The sequence below is a fragment of the Lontra canadensis genome, unplaced genomic scaffold (genome assembly GCF_010015895.1).
Source record: "Lontra canadensis isolate GAN:19392208 unplaced genomic scaffold, GSC_riverotter_1.0 scaffold47, whole genome shotgun sequence".
Classification (NCBI taxonomy): Eukaryota; Metazoa; Chordata; class Mammalia; order Carnivora; family Mustelidae; genus Lontra; species Lontra canadensis.
In genome coordinates this window covers 5,693,669-5,712,836 of record NW_022631041.1, presented here as the reverse complement: position 1 = coordinate 5,712,836, position 19,168 = coordinate 5,693,669, and the positions used below count along the sequence as shown (strand labels likewise).

General features: G+C 39.2%; 1 protein-coding gene and 1 pseudogene across 6 annotated transcripts in view; one reads left to right on the top strand and one right to left on the bottom strand.

Moving 5' to 3' along the window:
• Positions 1-19,168, bottom strand: part of PHACTR2 (phosphatase and actin regulator 2) — a 257,822-nt gene that overhangs the window by 111,286 nt on the left and 127,368 nt on the right. The window contains exon 1 of one of the 6 annotated variants that reach the window (XM_032873082.1): positions 11,260-11,507. The exons of the other annotated variants lie outside the window; for them this stretch is intronic. Within the exon in view, the coding sequence (XP_032728973.1) occupies positions 11,260-11,305 (46 nt within the window). The 5' untranslated portion in view covers positions 11,306-11,507. Of the gene's footprint in view, positions 1-11,259; positions 11,508-19,168 lie in introns of those variants that run through there. 6 annotated transcript variants of the gene reach the window in all.
• LOC116876693 lies at positions 70-6,998 on the top strand (annotated as a pseudogene).

Here is a 19,168-nt window from a genome sequence, read left to right as displayed (position 1 = left end):
CTGTTCTAATCAAAAGTACAATACAAGAATGCTGGGAAGATGAGAACATGGAAGGATGGGAAATGCGTGATGGGTGGACAGACAGGGATCAGAGAAGGCGTGAAAAGCAAAGCTATGTCTTCAGTTTCCAGACTGTCAGGTCAGTAATAATGGGTCAAGCTGTACAATTGATAATTAGCAATGTAAGCATGCTATTTAGAAACTGGAGGTAAATACTAAACAATCAGTTTAAACAACTGTAAACTTCTTGGACACTACTTAACTTTCCATTCAGTTCGTATCACTCTAATAACATCCGACCTGGCCAGCCCGAGCCACTCATTTATTCAACAAATAGCTGTGTCAAGCACAGATGTCAGAATTAGAAAGCAGGGTGGGGAACAAGATAGGGTCCCTTAGCTCCTGGAGCTGAGGTTCTAGTGAAGGCAGACAATGACAAACAGGATAACCTGAGAGACAGACGGGTGCAATGAAAGAGCAGAGAACTGTGGCTTGGGGTGGGTGCACAGGCTCCTCTGAAGAGGGCTGGACAAGGACGGTCTCCATGAAGCAGGTCATGCTGGAAGACAAGGAATCAACTTTGCAAAGAGCTAGTGGAAGAGTGTCCCTTACGTCCTGGAGAGAGAGAGCAGCAACTGCAAAGGTCAAAGGTAAAAATGAGCCGGGTCTGCCTGATGATTGAAGCAGGGAGTAAAGCTGTAGCACAGCAGTGGGGGTGGGGGTAGGGGCTGGGCAATGTGGGAGGGGCAGGGACCAAGGAAGGTAGAGGATCAGGAATGGCCTAGAGGGCCAGAGTATGAAATCTGGATTTCATTCCAAGGTTGTGAGCAAGGAAGTGACGTGCTTTATGTTTTAAAACATTACTTTAGGAGTTGTGTGGAACAAGAATTGCAAAAGGCTGAGAATAGAAGCAGGAGATCAGCTTGAGTCCACTACAGCTGTCCATACAATGAGCAGTCAGGTTTGGACAGTGGCTGTGAAGATAGAAGTGAAGGTCCTGGAGATACATTCTGAAAGGAAAAGGTACAGAATGCAATGGTTTGGTGTGAAGGGGAAGGAAAAACTCAAGGAGGACTCCTCGACTTTCGGCTAGAATGAATGAGTAGCTGGAAGTATCATTTGGGGACATGCAGAAAGTTAAGGGAAAAAGGGTTTTGGAGGGTAAACTCCAGCCTTCTGTTGACATCTCTTTTTTTTTTTTTTTAAAGATTTTATTTATTTATTTGACAGAAAGAGATCACAAGTAGGCAGAGGAGGCAGGCAGAGAGAGGGGAGAGCAGGCTCCCCGCTAAGCAGAGAGCCCGATGTTGGGCTCGATCCCAGGACCTGGGGATCACGACCTGAGCTGAAGGCAGAGGCTTTAACCGTCTGAGCCACCCAGGCGCCCCTCTGTTGACATCTTTTACCTGTGAGACGCCCATGACAGACCCAAGCAGACCTGCCCAATAGACAGTTGCAGATAAGAGCCTGGAAGCACAAGGCAAGGGCGGAGTTGCAGATAACAACCCCCCCACCGCCCCCACCCCCATCCCTGGGATCAGGTGTTCACTTCACCTTGCTGGATTACTTGAGCCAGACCTCTTGGTCGTGCCTTGGGTCTCCCCCAGGAAATCAATACTGCACTTGATAGGCAGATTCATCCCCCTGGGGCAAAACTCTGATCGGTTCTTGTTTGGTAAAAAACCTTCAGTGGTTCCCACCACCTGTGTGGGCCAGAATTCTTGTTCTGTCTTCTGTACTTTTCGGCCTCCCTGACAGTTCTCCAGGGGTCCCTTTCCTTTCACCTTCCCTTCTGCCTGACTCCACCAAGTGGATGAGCCTTCTAGGCACAGGCCCCGGTGTGCAGGGTCTGCGTATGATTCCTTTTTGAATCTTCCCCCACGGCCCAGCACAGAACCTTCCACGTAATCACTTTAGTTGGACGAGGGTGCCACCCGTTTTCCTTTGAATATAGCTTCATAGAGCAAGCCCGATTTGCAGGAATATATACACGCAGCACATCCCAGCACAACCTTCCAGGTTATTTAAACAAAACACCAGTTCAGTCCCTTCTTTGTCAACCCAAATTCCCTTAGTGTTAACGGCTGGAACGTCATCCTTGCCAGGTTTTATATGAACAAAAACACCCAGCCCCTTGAAACCAAAATAAATGGAGGAGTAGTAAGCAAATATAAATGATAACAGACCAAACTTTTAAAAGTAATGTTATTTGCCCATTCCTTTCTGGGGAACAGAAACTGTTGTTTTTGGTTTGGGTTCCTCTGCTTCAGATGTCAGTGGAATAGAGGGTGGATCAGAAGTGTTTATTTTCTTAAGACTATTTCTACCTCAAGAACACTTTTACATAAATTGAGTCCTCACTAAATATGTATCTCTACTCCCAAGAACAGGCAGTTAGCCTATTACACTGAAGTCCCTCAAGACAAGAAAACGCGTTGTAACTTTTCCTTTATTCAAGTTAAAGAGACTTAATTAGAGAACCGACAACCCAGAACTCTTATCTTTCTCCCTACTGCATTAAGTAGGCAAAAGGTGAAGTCTGACTCCCCCACTGATTGTTACCCTCTTAGACTTTGAAGATAAAATACACTGAAGCTAAAAATATCGGGGATATTACTTGTGATCATACCTGATGGGCTATGGACCAAAGAGAAATAAATGAAGTTCAAAAGTTTGCTCATTTTCTTTCTCTCCAAGTGAGTGATTGCATTTGCGTTACGATCAAACAGGCTAAGAAAAGAATTCAACCCAAAAAGATGGCTATGGGAGGACAGATATTTTTGTTTTCATCATGGAATTCACAAGAAAAAAAGCAGCTGAAAAACAGCCAACGAACTTAAAACGGAGTCCGAGGACAGCCAGAGAAAAGCTAACATACTTATGGTTCAGCTCGTGGTTTTAATTCCAGTGGAGGTCCAGGTGGACACAGGATGTGGAAGTCCTGGTTATGTTCCTGTTCAAAGCAGAGGAAAGCCAGGACTGTCACACTACCTCCTCAGCAATGAAATTCCCCTCTCTCTCTTTCTCCCCATCCCCATCTAGATTTCTCTTCATGCACATATTTTTTAAAAAGAATTTTTATTTTAAACCTGCCTTTTAATATTTTTATTTATTATAAAAATAACTTTTCAAAATTATGTTTTACACCATTTTCTTAAAAGATTTATTTATTTATTTATTTGAGAGATAAAGAGTGCATGAGAGTAGCGGGGAGAGGCAGAGGAAGTGAAGAATCCTTAAGCAGACTCCCTGTTGAGCGCAGAGCCCATGCGGGGCTCCATCCCAGGACCCTGAGATCATGACCTGAGCTGAAATCAAGAGTCGGCTACTTAAGGGGTGCCTGTGTGGCACAGTTGGTTGAATGTCAGACTCATAGTTTCAGCTAAGGTTGTGATCTCAGGGTCCTAAGACCTCTGCGATGGGCTCCTGTTCATGGAGGACTCTGCTTGAGACTCTCTTTCCCTCTGCCCGGCCCCCGCCCCTGCCCACGCGTGTGCACCTGCATATACATGCTCTCTCTCCCCCTCTCAAATAAACAAATCTTTAAAAAAAGACGAGAGTTGGCCACTTTACCGACTAAGCAACCCAGGCACCCCATATTTTACATGGCTTATTTCATTATATAACTGTATCCCAATTAACTGAAAAAAATTTCTTGGTGTTTGACTGCTACTTCCAATTTTTGGCTTTTAATAAACACTGTCCCAGTGGGTGAGTAATTATTTCCCTTTTAATCTGCTTCCAAAAGTGGAACTGCTGGGTCTGAGTGTATGCATATTTTAAGAGGTCTAATATATATTACCAAACTGCTCTTCTGATAGGTTGTGCCAATTTAAACTACCACGACTGTCTGAGAATCATTCTTTTAAATCCTTGTTCAATTCATAGGTGATCAACGGCATCTTTTTTTTTTTTTCATTGAACTGCTGAAACTATTTCATATACCAATTGGTAAATTATGTCTCTTCTTTGATTGAGTAACTGGGCAAATTAACTCTTGTGTTTTAGTTTTCCCCATCTGTAAAATGGGGATATTAATAGTAGTTACCCATTAGGGATGCTGTGAGGATTAAAAAGTTCATTCAAAGGACACGTGGATGGCTCAGCTGGTTAAGTGGCTGCCTACTGCTCAGGTTATGATCCCAGGGTCCTGGGATCCCCACAACCGGCTCCTAGCTCAGCGGAGAGCCTGCCTCTCCCTCTGCCATGCTACTCTGCCTACTTGTGTTCTCTCTCTCTGTCAAATAAGTAAATAAAATCTTTAAAAAAAGTTAATTCAAGCAAGGTACTTAGAATAGTTCCTCACCTACAGTGAGTTCACAATTACAGCCATCAGATATTTTGAAAAATGCCTATTCATGTTCTTTTCTTGTTTTTCTATTTGAGCCTTTATTTTTTTCCTACTGATTTTTTTAGGGTCTTAGTACATTAAGATATTTATCATTATTTTCCATATACAATGCAAATATTTTGTTGACTTTATGATTTCCTTTTTCAATTTGCTGATGATGGGTTTTTTGCTATACAGAAGCTTAAAACCTTAGTATCATTAAATCATTCACTTTAAATCAGAACAAGTTACAGAGAACCAATATTCAAATATGAGATAAACAGCAAAGGAGAACATGATTCTTAACTCTGGTTTGTAAGAAAAAAAAGAATTGATTGATTCGACTACATGAAAACAGTTTTTATGAAAAACAAACAGATTTAAGAAAAAAATATTTTTAATACATGATAAGCATAAGACCAATCTCCTTATCACAAAAATCTCTAAGATTTGTTATAAGCAATTCAGAGAAAAAGAAATACAAAAGTTCTACTTCACTCATAATCGAAGTGAGCTATCCCTTTTTGCATATAGACTGACATGGATTTTTTTCAAATTAATTATGCATAACATTGTGGTCATGTATAGTTGTGCACAGTGTTCACTGCACAAGGGCATCTAGGCCAGGGAATGAGTTGGGACTGAATTCCTGCTAATGTTCCATTTGTTAAATCCTGTGCCTGCAGGGCTGCCTCACCCAGAGGGAGTGACTTCAGTTTCTCATAAAGCACTATATGGTCTAAGAGAGATCCTGATACGCATGCAGTATTGGTGAGAGTTCAGAAAAAGGAATTTTCATATACTGAGCAGATATACTGATATACAGCCTCTTGAGAGTAATTTGGCAAGGACTATCAAAATAAAATATATAAATCTTTTGACTTGACAATTCCACTGGTAGGATTTTACTGTTCCATGTAGTTCAAGATGTTTAGATAAAGATGTTCATTTCAGCATTTTTCATAATAGCACACACACAAAAGAACCCCAGAACAATGTAAAAATACAAACATAAAATATAAAAACATAATAGAGCTCTTTTCAAAAATTAAGATATGTCTACATATTATAAAATTGCTTGTTTATAGGATTAAAAATATCAATACAGAAATATTTTGAAGCTACATTACATGAAAAACTCAAACTCTAGAGCAGTAAGTATATAACAGGTCTTGCTTGTGTTTTGATAAAGATACACATACTTGAATGAAAACTTTCCGAAAACAAAACAAAACAAAAGTTGTTCATTCCAGGGTACAATTGGGAAGAGACTGCGGGTCTGGGAGGGAGAAAAACTCACTTTTAGCCTGAATTGTTTTATAAATTTTGACTTCTGATCATGTGCATGTTATTTTCATTAAGGAAAATAAACTCTATTCATTTTTGCCTTCATGATCTCTTCCTACACCAGGTTTACACAGAAATGTGTGAATATTCTGGGCAGGACCTGGGCCTGACCAAACTATGAAAACCCAGAAACGCGGATAGATACAGGTTCTATCATGGCCTAGGTGTGATGCTGAATACTATATTCACTTGTTCCCTGTCTCCTAAAAATTAAAGAGTGGCTTTCTCTACCCTTTTATTGAGGCCAAGAAGCCAAGAGTTGGTCCATGTGACACAGTGGGGGTAGGATGGTGCTGAAGAAGATGGGAGGAATGGTTACTAGATTTAGACACCACCCTTCAGACAAGAAAGCCAGAGCAACAGACAATTCTTAAAGTAAAAAACAAACATAACCCTCATTCATACGACCATTGGCTTAAAGTGATCAGGCTGTTCACTGAGAATATTTGTTGATTGATTCATATATTCAACAAACATTTATTGTGTCCAATCTACCATGCCTTGTACTTGGTCAGCAGAATATTGAAGTCTCAATGCTTTTGGGGCACAAGGCCCGAGGGTATTGAAACCATCCTCCTTGGAGACATATCTGTTTAGCCTGTGCTTAGAAATAATGGATCTAATACTCACTAAAATACTAGTAAACCAAATTCAGCAATACTTAAAAGGGATTATGTAACATACCCATGTAAGCCTTATTCCAGGAATGCAAACTTGGTTTAACATCTGAAAATCAATTAATGTACTATACCATATTAGATATTAGTAGAATGAAGAATTAAAAACCGTATGAATATCTCAACAAAGGTGGGAAAAAAAGCCTTTGACTCCTCAAGACAAAGATGCTCACAAACTAGGAACGGGAGGGAACTTTCTGATAAAAAGGCATCTATGAAAAACACAGACAACTTGACACTAAAAGGTAAAAACTGCTTGTTCCCCCCTTAGATCAGGAAGAAAACAAGAACATTCACTCTTGGGCTGTGTCACGGCAGTTTTGCTGAAGAAGACCACCAGCCTTGAGGGACTGGCTGTATGTGAGACACACAAGAGGCTAAGACTATTGTACACGAAGATTCTTGATGTTCTTGAGCAAATTCCTAAAAGTGCAGCATATAGTAAGTATACAGAACAGATTACAAATGAATAGCTGAGTATGCTTAAAGCAGAACCAGATGTTAAGAAATTAGAAGTCCAACTTCAGGGTGGCCAACTAGAAGAGATGATTCTTTAGGCTGGAAATGAACTAAGTCTGGCAAGAAAAATAATGCAGTGGGAATCATGGGAGCTCCTAGTGGAAGAACCCCCTGCAAACAAATAAAAATGATCAATATAATCATGATTAAATGAGTAGTGCATTGATGGGAAACTGATGTAATTAAACATTCTGCTAACATTTAATAAAAAAAAGTTCATTCTTGCCACTTCCATTCAACATGACAGTATATAAAAAGTGAGGGCAATTAGACAAGGAAAAAAGATAAAAGGCATTCAGATTGGAAAACAAGAAGGGAAATTATCTCTATTTGTACCTGATTTTGTATATAGATCTTATATATAGAAATCCTAAGGAATGCATTGAAAAACTATTGGGACTAAAAAATAAGTTCCACAAGTTTGCAGGGTATAAGATCAATATATAAAAATTTATTTTTGTGTATCTATATGCTAGGTAGCAACATTCTAAAAATGAAATAAGAATATAATTTCATTTATAATAGCATCAAAAAAAATACACAGGGATAAATTTAAAAAAGAAAAAGCAATACTTATACATTGAAAACAACAAAACATCGTGGAAAGAAATCAAAGACGATCTAAATAAATAGACATTTGTGTTCACAGACTGAAAGACTTGATGTTGTTTTTATTTTTAATACTTCATATTGTTAGGAGAATAGTGTTATTCAACACAATCCCTATCAAAGTCCCAGCTGGCTTTTTTACAGAAACTGACAAGCCGACTGATTCATACAAAAATGCAAGAGGACTAGAATAGCAAAAAGAATCTTGCAAAAGAAGCACAAAGTTCGGGCACCGGGCTGGCTCAGTTGGTAGAGCACACAGAGCTTGATCTCAGGGTTGTGAGTTCAAGCCCATTACTGGGTGCACAGATTACTTAAAAATAAAATCTTTAAAAAACAAAAATTTAAAAAAAAGAACAAAGTTAGATGACACACTCTTTTGTTTTAAAGCTTAATACAAAGCTACAGTAATCTACACAGTGTGGCATATTAATAGACATATTGACTAATGGGACAGAAGTGAAGTATTCAGAAACAAACCCTTACATATACTGTCAGCTGATTTTTTTGACATGGTGCCAAGACAATTCAAAAAGGAAAGAATCATCTTTTCAATAAATAGTGTTGGCAGCTAGATATCCACATGGAAAAGAACAAAACTGGAACCCTACAAAGCACCACACATAAAAATTAACTTAAAATGTATCACAGACCTAAATGTAGAAGCTAAAATTATGAAACTCTCAGAAGAAAACTCAGGTGTATTGGTATTGTTCTTGGCATTGGTTACACAATGGTTTCTTAGATATAACTAAAAATACAAAGAAAAAGAAGATAAACACAAAATAATAAAAATTTCAAAATTCTGGGCACCTGGGTGGCTTAGTTGGTTAAGCGACTGCTTTTGGCACAGGTCATGATCCTGGAGTCCTGGGATTGAGTCCCACATCAGGCTCCCAGCTCCACGGGGAGTCTGCTTCTCCCTCTGACCTCCCGTCTAATGCTCTCTCTCTATCTCTTTCTCTCAAATAAATAAATAAAATCTTTAAAAAAATTTTTCAAAATTCTGAAAGGCAAACCATATCAAGAAAGTGAAAAGACAATCCAGAGAATGGGAGAAAGTATCTGTAAATCACATATCTGGTAATGACTTATCTCCAGTGCATAAAGAAGTCTTTAATCTCAATAACAGAAAGTGAAATTATCCAATTAAAATTGGGCAAAGGACCTGAATAGACATTTTTCCAAAGAAGACATACAGATGGCCAACATGTACATGAAAAGATGCCCAATGTCATTAGTAATTAGGAAAATGCAAATCAAAACCACGATGAGATACAACTTCACATTTACTAGGATGGCCACAATCAAAAAGATAAATAACAAGTATTGGCAAGGATGTGGAGAAATGGAAACCTTCATACACTGCTGGAGGGAATGTAAAATGGTACAGCTGCTTTGGAAAACTACTTGGCAGTTCCTTAAAACATAACACAAACATAAAGTTACCATGTGACCCAGCAATTACACTCTTAAGAATATACCAAAGAGAAATGAAAACATATGTTCACCAATAACTTGCACATGAAGTTCATAGCAGCACTATTCATAGAACCAAAACAGAGAAATAACCCAAATGTTCACCAACTGATGGATAGCTAAAATGTGGTATGTCCATACAGGGGAATGTTATTGGGCAATGAAAAGAAATGAAGTGGTGATCCATGCTACAAAACAGATGACCCCTGATAGTGAAAGAAGTTAGCCACAAAAGGGTGTGTAATGTATGTTTCCATTCATATGAAATGTTCAGAAATAGCAAATCTACAAAACTAGAAAGTAGATTAGTGGTTCATTAGGACTGGGGCTGGGGGTTGAGTAGGCTGGGAAAAGAGATTGATGGTTGTGCAACACTGAATGCACTAACAAATAAATTGTACATTTTTAGTGGGTGAATTTCATGGTATATTAATTATATGTCAATCAAGTTGTTTTTAAAAAATAGAAATAATGGTTCTAACTGCATGTTTTCAGAAATAATGCTTAATGGTCTTCCTAAAACATAGAGAAACAGATGCAGCCCTAAGCTGAAAGTTCAAGAGTGAAAAGCAAGCTGACTTGTAGTCTAAAATGATTATTTTACAAAAACCCAAATCAAATATCTTTTATGACCAAGCATAACTTTTTGTTTAAATTAATTTTTGTATAAACCAGCTGCACAATTTCTCGACATGATTAGTCGTTTTATTGGGATTTATAGCAATCTGGGCATTTTTTGCTCTACTGGGTAAGAGCTAGGACAGTCATATTCTAAGATTCTACTCTGCTTCTTAGTGATCAGTTATGTAATATTCCTCGCTTTTCGTAAAGGCAAAATTCACTTTTCTAATATTAACCCTAACAATATTTTGCAGCAAAAGAACTAAATTCAGGGCAGTACTTTCTACTTGTTGTATTTGAGCGCTGATTTAATTCTGTTTTACCAGTGCAGAAATTTAAAATATTAACTCTTGCTTAAAATGAAAGAAATCACCCTGCTTTTGAGAAAGACAAAGGAAAGGAAGCCTCATTTGCACAAGATAGTTTACTAAAGTTAAGATCCTAATCAACACCCTCCCCTGCCCATCCCATCCCCAAAAGCCATCAATACGAAGTCTCTGACGTTCTAGAGCTTTGTACAACCTTGTCCTTAACAGGAAGGGAAGGTGTGATCTTTTTTTTTGGATTTTGATTTCTCTCCTTTGTAGAGGGCTCCTCTGTGGATATTAAAATAAGCCCCAGCAAAGCTTATGATTTCCAGGGTGTGGAGCTCCGCAGTATAAACAAACCCATGTGGGGGTAAGTTGGAATGATAGAATGCTATCTAGCTGGGAGACATCCTGGAGCTGATTAAAAAAACCTTCATCTCTGCCCTGTCACTTCCTTTCAATAAGATCCTGTTAATGTTTACACAATTTTAAAAGTGTATCAGATATCTCAAGGAATAACGTAAAAGGCCCCTTTGGGGTTTGTTTTTTTTTTTAATGTTGGTGGAAAAATATCAAAATAGGACCGTTTACATTTATTTCATTATCCAATCACAAGTAACGCCACCAAAAAGTTGTTTATCCCTACCCTGCTGGAGAAATGCCAAGCTTACCTTCCTTCCCTTTTTGAAAGAAAATGGAAAACAAACTTTTTCAACAGATCACTGTATCTTAGAAACGTTACCCACGATTCCATGAAACGAACTTCAGCCCTCGATAACTGGGTCTGTGGGGTACGTTTCCCCCAATGTTACAGCGAATGTGGCTAACAAAAACAAAACAATTGTCTTTAGAAACGATTAAGCCCTTTTAAAGTTAGTTTCTAAGTATTCAGAGTTCTGCCAGGATAAGAGAAAGCAATCAGTACTTCTACTCCGAAAACAAACCATAAATCAGTTGACAAGCTTGAAAGAATTCAGTCCTAGTCTGTTCGGAAGCCAAGCGTAAACACAGAAAAACCTGTTGGCACGTCTGTCTTGCTCTCTAAGTTTCGCGTTTTAAAAACACCGCAATACGCAAACGGCCTTTCTCACAACTTTCGGGCTCGGGAGAAACTCAGATAAACACCCAGGCGAGGCATCTCCTGCGGAAAATGGAGCCTGTGCCTTTAAGGTGAAATCGGCTGGATCCCAAAACGCATTCCACTTCTCCGCGACAAAGAGTTTGGGGGAGCGCTACCTCTCGGGTTTCTCCGAGGGACTTGGCGGCTTCGGGCAGAGCCCGACCTGCCGCGGAGCCCTCGGCCGTCCCAGCTGCCCTGAGCAAGCCCAGCGCCCGCGCGGCGGGGGCGCCCCGTGCGCCCGGGACTCACCGCTGCTGGGCTGCGGGGACAGCGTGGAGACCGAGGTCTGGCCCATGCCTGGGGTCGCGGGGCCAGGTCTGGCGATCACGCGGCTCCTTTGGTCTTTCGGTCATGGGTCCGCTCGCAAGCAGGTTTCCAAGCGTTCATTTCACGGGCTGTGCGGAGCGGCCCTCCGGAATCCCTCACCTTCTCCCCCGCGCGGGTCTCCCAGCCCGGCCGGCCGCAGCCGGCGAGGCGGATCCTGCCCAGCGGATGCCTGTCATTCCTCTATGCAGATTAGCTGGGGTCAGGGGTCACGGGGGAGGAGGGAGGGGAGAGGGCGCGGGGGAGGGGAGGGGGGGATGGCTGTAGGGGGCTGAGTACTAGGGAGGGGAGAGGCCCCTCGGGTCCAGCGGCGCCCGCGGGGGCTGTGAAGCCGGCACCCCCCCAGGGTAGTAGAGAGTTCAGGCAACTCCAGCTTCACTTAAAAGGTTCAATGTCAAATGATCCCTTAGGGCTATAAGAAAAGGAATTAAAGTACTTAGTCACGGTACTTAATTTAACAAAATTTGTTCTTTAAAGTTGATTTCTTCCTCACGTTCTGTTGGCACTGCTGCAGGACTGGTAGATGTCTGCCGTGTGGGGCTTTCCTCCTTAAGTTAGCTTCCTTTTAACAAACAAAAAAAATTAGTGGCCTCAGCTACCCTGAACAATAAATCTGATAGATGGATCTATGTGTGAGACCAGCAAAGGACAGGCCTTGCTCTCTACTACCTAAATTCCAGTAAGCTCACCTGTCCTATAAATCACTGTGAAATCTCTGAAACCTTGTGGTAAGGTGTTTAAAATATACAAAATGGGAAAACAACAAAAAAAAATGGTAATTTGTTTTAGGAGCTAACATTCCCTAAAAGTTGAATTAAATCCTCCCACAAGTAAATCTCAACCCCAAACTTCTTAAAAATATGAATATAGATACTCTTGGTATATACAATTGAGTAATCAATCTATGGAGTGTATATTATAAATATTATATATTTATAATATATATTTATATATGTATTATACATATACATATACATAATATACACTCCATAGATTACTCATCAAATGTATATATGTATATGTATGTGTGTTTGTGTCTATACATCTATATATCAATAGATTGTACATTAGACATTAGACAATGTACATTGTACATTAGAGCACATAAATGTGTTCACTTGATGAAATTTCACTGTATACTATGATTTGTGCATTTTTCTGAATGGGCATATTTCATTAAAAAGTGAAAAATTAACTGCAATATATTTAGTGCATTTGCCACAGTGTTCACTTTTTAGATTATCCTAGACATTCCACTCTAAATATTAAAAGCTATTATATATATATTATGAAACAATAATCTAACTTATTTAATACCTTAAGCATGAAAATCTTTTTTTCTGAAGTTTGTATTACTAACATCACACACAGCCTTACTTTATTTTTTGAAAAGCATTTACTTGTCTGTTTCATCATAATTAGGCATGTTGCCCGATTTTGGTCACACCCAAATAGTCCACCCTCTATTGTGGAGAATTTTTTCCCCTATAATAGTGTGATCAATTATCTATTTCCCTTTGCCTAATTCATTCTTAAGACACTTGATTCTTTTTTTTTTAATGAAATTGAGGATTAACCAAGATGTGAGTTCTAACTAGGGCAATGAAATGAAATCAACTAAAGTTCTTTATAAAATGGAAAACTGTGGGGTGTCTGGGTGGCTCAGTTGTAAAGCATCTGCCTTGCACTCAGGTCATGATCCTAGAGTCCTGGAATCAAGTCCCACATCTGGCTCCGTGCTCCGCGGGGAGCCTGCTTCTCCCTCTCCCACTCCCTCTGCTGTATTCCCTCTCTCGCTGTGTCTCTCTCAGTCAAATAAATAAATAAAACCTTAAAAAAAAATGCAAAACTGTTGTATTTTGGGAACACATCCCACCTGGGGGACTCATCAGTGAGAGGAAACAATTATAATGGCCTTTCCATTTCTTTGCTTTAATAAGTTTGCCTTAAAACAATAACAACAACAACAAAAAATTCAAGTTAAGGGTTTTCTCAACTGAAATTGAGAGGGAACTTCACACTCTTCCTTTCATTGATTGAGCCCAATTAATAAGGGAGGTTACTGATCATAAGAAAGATATGGCAAATTTTGCACATTAAAAGTATGTAAATGGAGGGGCACCAGGGAGGCTCAGGCCTTTAAGCATCCACCTCTTGGTTTCTGCTCAGGTCATGATCTCAGGGTGGTGGAGACTGAGCCCTGGTTGGGCTCCTCCCTCAGGCGAGTCTGCTTCAAATTCTCTCTCCTTCTCCCTCTGCTCCACCGGCTCATGCTCTCACTTTCTCTCAAATAAATAAATAAAACCTTAAAAATTATGTAAATGTAATGATTTTTTTAAATGGACAAAGTCTAAATCATTACTATCATTTTGCTATCATTACTTCTCTTCCTTGAGAAATAATGTGTTTCTTTTTTATTTCTTCTACAAATTCTTATTTCAAACATCAAAGGGGTACTCTGTAGTTCTCTTCTTTCAGGATTTACTAAATCCATCTATATTTACCTTACTCAAAACCTTTCAGGATTTGCTAGTTAATATAATCTTAGCCTCATGTGAGGTTCTCATAATCCCCCGACCAAGTTACACCCTTTTCTCTGAAACTTTTCCAGTTCCATTACACTATCCTTGAAACATGTCAGCCAAAAACTGCAATAAGTATACATCAAGGTTTCTTTATAAGAGTGGGACAGTTATTCTATTTTGTTGCCTTTTTATCAAGGCTAACAAATTATACTAACGAACATAGGAAAAAGTCTACAGAAATCCCTAAATTCCGTTTATAGGTCATCACATTAGAATTTATCATCAAACAAGATTATTTTAAGAAAATTTCCAAAATTGTCTTTTCTTGCCTTATTAAGATAATTATTCAGCCAATATACAGTCTTACTAAGAGCTCTGGGTTTATGGCTAAACTACGGGAACATTCAGTGTCATCGGAAAAATATGGACGTTTCTCTGTGTATTACCTCTTTCCAGGGAGTTTATAAAAATGTTAAATAAGATTAGTGCCAGAGCGCCTGGGTGGTTCAGTCGTTAAGCGTCTGCCTTCAGCTCACGTCATGATCCTGGGGTTCTGGGATCCAGTCCTGCATTGGGCTCCCTGCTCCTCCGGAAACCTGCTTCTCCCTCTCCCACTCCCCGTGCCTGTGTTCCCTCTTCCGCTGTCTCTCTCTCTGTCAAATAAATAAATAAAATCTTAAAAAAAAAAAACAAAAGATTAGTACCAACATCTAACTCTGAGGAAGCCATCTATTTTTAATTGTTCAGCATTTATCCCTTTGGTCCTGCTCTTTGGTCGGTATTTCTAAACCAAACTTTTATCCAGCGATATCCTGATAAATACTCAATACTCGGTTTGTCTGGGGGTGGGGGACAAGATTGGTTTGTGAAGTATACGTTGTATTTGCCGATTTCTTTAATGTAAATACTCCTACAATGGCCAATTCAACAAGCCGTCAACTGGCTTGCAAAATTTATGTCAATTCGTTTGCAAAATTCCTGGAAATTTAACAACTTGCTTCTATGAGCTGCCTTCAGCATACCACTACTTTCATCCTTTATAATATCCTGTCATCAGGTCATACCATGACTGAAATTGAGGAATAGTCTATGTTAAGCTCTCCTAAAAATATAAAATGATGGCATCTACTGATTTTTCCACCCTACAGTCTAAATATCTTTCAATCCCTGAAAGATTTATTCATTTAATTCCAGAAAGAAGTTAAAGTGAGTGGATTAGTTAGATAGAATTTCCCCTTCCTGTATCTGGTTTGCCTTTTGACAAAAAGGTTGTAGACACACATTGAGGTTTTCAAGCAGTTTACCTCCTCACACAGATTTCACTGGTCTGATTTGGAGTTATGAAGCTCTCCTAGCTAAGGTACGCAAAGTTACACTTGCACCCCTGCTGGATGGAAATCACTAGATCTACTAGATAAAAGTGAAAGGCATAAATAAACCCAAACTTTAGCTATCTGTTTGTGGAAAGGTCCATACCTACTAGATCCAAGTCCAAATTGTAGACACACAATTCGGTGGCTAGAGAAGATGCTGTATAATTAGAACAGTCATCACTACCAACTCCTATGCTTTAGGTGACTGCCAGTCTTTTCCAGGTGGCCAAATCTAAGCTTGGAGTGGGAGAAAGAGTGAGATCTTTCTCCCTCAGAACACAAATGCCATGAATACACATCTTGAGTGTCTGCTTTGCCCAGATGCCACAAAACCCATTTTGAGATACCAGCAGCTGGGTGGGAGAGAAGGGTTCAGCAGGCTCCCAACAGATGAGATGGTTGGTCAGAACAGTGGTGGTCCAGGAAGCAAGGTGGCTGGTGGTGACCATGTACATGTACGAGAAGACAAAGATTCTCTTAACTGGCGCTCTTATTCCTGGACTTGGCCATGAAAATTTGGTGAATTACAGAGATGTCCCTGAGTCAGGGGAATTACAGTCAAAGAAAAACCCTTTCCTACTGGGAAGGAAATGAAAGTGATTAAAACTGAGTAATTTCCCAAATAGGAATTTTTTCCCCCAATGTACTAGTTTGTTTTCTAGATAACAACGGTCAGAAGAAACAACAGAAATTCACAGGTCATCTAAGACTACTATGTTAGCCAATTATTTTCTTTCTATTTACCATAATCAGATTTACTAAAAAGCAAAAAACTGTCTTTTCTTTTTTCCGCTGATGGAGGTGCTAGAGGGTAGTTTCTATTTTTTTAGTATATGTGCTGCCGAAGCAAGCACGCTAGAGGGCAATTTTTAAAGTTGGAAGGTTATTTTAACACAAGGGGTTCTAATAATCAGGTAAAAGAATACATAACCCAGAAACAAAAAACAATATACAAACATTTTTAAGTATTAAGGCACCTTTTTTGAACATCTGCCCGGTTTTTAAAACTTTGTATTACTCCAAAACTTGGCTACATTTTGTGAAAGGAAGCGTACTTAGAAAAATATAATTACTAAAATGCTAGTTAAAATTTTACTGGATCTTAAAATTTCAGTTGAAATTCTGTATATGTAACTAGTGTTTACTTTTTTAAATGTTATTCTGTAGCATTGCGACCAAATGCTTCCTATGCCTTTTATTTGGACAATGCTGAGAGATTTTAGTTTTAACATGATGATATAAACAAACAAAGGAGAATTCTGATTAAGAAAAGAATTTTCTAGTCATATTATACATCAACAGAAGAGAAAAACACATTCCACAAGTATTAGAACAGGAAACAAACCTGTAAAACAGGCTTTTCTTTCCTATTGTTCTCATATTTTTATAGGATTTATTTCCTGAGTTTTCTTTCTCCTGCTTGCTCAAGCTAGGATTATCAAAATACCTTGTCCCTGCCTTGCCCCAAGTGAGTCTCCTCAGAGGGCGTGGTGGATCTCACGTGTGCTTACTTAGTGACTGAGTTGGACAGTTGGGAAGATTTATCCTGGAAAATAAAGACCTTATGGGTGGTGCTGCAGTTTCCTTTCCCCCAAATTTTCTTCACCCCAGGAGAAATAGTGTGTAATTTGGTGCACTTCATTCCACAGGAAAGACAAATTACTCATCCACAGTGTCTAAGACCCTGACAACTGCTGTAAAATTAATAATCTTTAATTACTGATCAAAATCTATAGAGACCAACCATTAAAGACATCTTTAATAATTACTGCCCAATTTACAGAAAATAATTGCTTAAGGTAAGGCCCAAATCATGGTTGTTTGGTTTAAGATTTTATTTATTTATCTGAGAGACAAAGAGAAAGAGCAGATGGGAGCACAAGCAGGGGGAGGGGCAGAGGGAGAGAAAGAAGTGCAGTCCCCACTGAGCAGGGAGCCTCATGCAGGGCTTGATCCCAGGATCCTGAGATCACAACCTGAGTCAAGAGCAGATGCTTAACCAACTGAGCCACTCAAGCACTCCCAAATGCTTGTTCTATTAACCACCACATCCATCCATAGGACTTGCCAAATGTCTGGCACATAGAGGGCATTCAATACATAAGGGGTGAATAAAAGAATAAGCATTTACATTACCTCCATAATTATAGCAACTTGAAGTATGGATAAAAAAAAATCATCTGGAACTCTATGTATGATTTTGAGAATAGTAATACAGACTCCCTGGCAAAATATTATCAAGTCTGTCAATGACTGTAAATTTGCTTATATATGCCATGCTACAAATAATCGTCTAGTGGTTCAGTTACACGGACTGAGCACCTCCCATCAGGCCAGTACCCATCGTGCATGGGACATAAGTGAGGCACAGACCCTATCCTGGTGGGAGTTCATAGTGCGGATATATATATATATATATATATATATATATGCTGTGGAGGGTGGGCATTGTGGCTTACACGTAAAGGATTATGACAGTGAGTACTATGATAGAGATTTGTTCAACCAGGGATTAAGGATGAGCAACAGGCTGCTACAGAGGAGGCTCTGAACTTTGTCAGTTGCCAAATCTGCATCTTTCCAGCACAGAGGAAGCAGTTGATTCTGAAGATGCCTCCAGACGGTGACATGCTTCCTAAATCAAAGACAGATTAAATTTTGATCACATGTGGATCATCTAAACTGCATTTGTTTGTTTATTGCTTACAGCTTTTTGAGGAATAATTTACATTATTTAAATAATTTTGAGGAATAATTTATTTTATGTAAACAGTTCAACGAGTTTTGGTAAAAAATAGTATAACTACCACCACAGTAAAGTTTCCGAAAACTTTGAGAGCCCTCAAAACTTCTTTCACGTCCTGCAGTTAATCCCCGTCCCACCCAATGGCATTGGAGGACTCCTGACCTGCTTCCCATCCCTGTTGTTTTGACTTCTCTAAAACTTCACATAAATGAGAAAACACCATATGCAGGTTTTTAATGTCTGGCTTCTTTCACTTAATTTTTTTTTTAAGATTTTATTTATTTATTTGACAGTAAGAGATCACAAGTAGGCAGAGAGGCAGGCAGAGAAAGAGGAGGAAACAGGCTCCCCGCTGAGCAGAAAGCCTGATGTGGGGCTCGATCCCAGGACTCTAAGATCATGACCTGAGCCGAAGGCAGACGCTTTAACCCACTGAGCCACCCAGGCGCCCCCACTTAATTTTTTTAAAGATTTTATTTATTTATTTGACAGACAGAGATCAGAAGTAGGTAGAGGCAGGCAGAGAGAGAGGAAGGAAAGCAGGCTCCCTGCTGAGCAGAGAGCCCAATGCGGGGCTCGATCCCAGGACCCTGGGATCATGACCTGAGCTGAAAGCAGAGGCTTTAACCCACTGAGCCACCCAGGTGCCCCTCACATAATGTTTTTGATATTTATCCATGTATGTATCAGTATTTTGTTCCTTTTCGTTGAGTAGTGTTCCATGGTATGGCTATAGCAAAGTTTGTTGAACTATTTACCAATTATTTGACTTTTGGGTGTAACTTTATCTCATTGTATTCCTGTGCTGTGAAAATACAAATTATATTATATTATATTATATTATATATATGAATGATAGTTCTGTATAAATAAGAATTACTTATTGGCTCATTATTCACCCAGCAAATATTTATTACGCTTCTTCTTTTATTACGCTCTGTTCTAAGTATTTGGTATATAGAATTAAACATGAAGTAAAAATACCTGCACTCATAGAACTTATATTTTAGTGAAAGGACAGAAAATAAGCAATGGACACAATAAGTCAGCAAATTTTATAACAATTTAGATGAGAAGTGCAATAAAACAGAGAAGAGTAGGAGATTGGATTAGCATGGGACGGTCACTGAAAGGGGGCTATTTGAGTATAGACCCAAACCAGGTGATGGAGTTAGCCATGTGGCTATCTG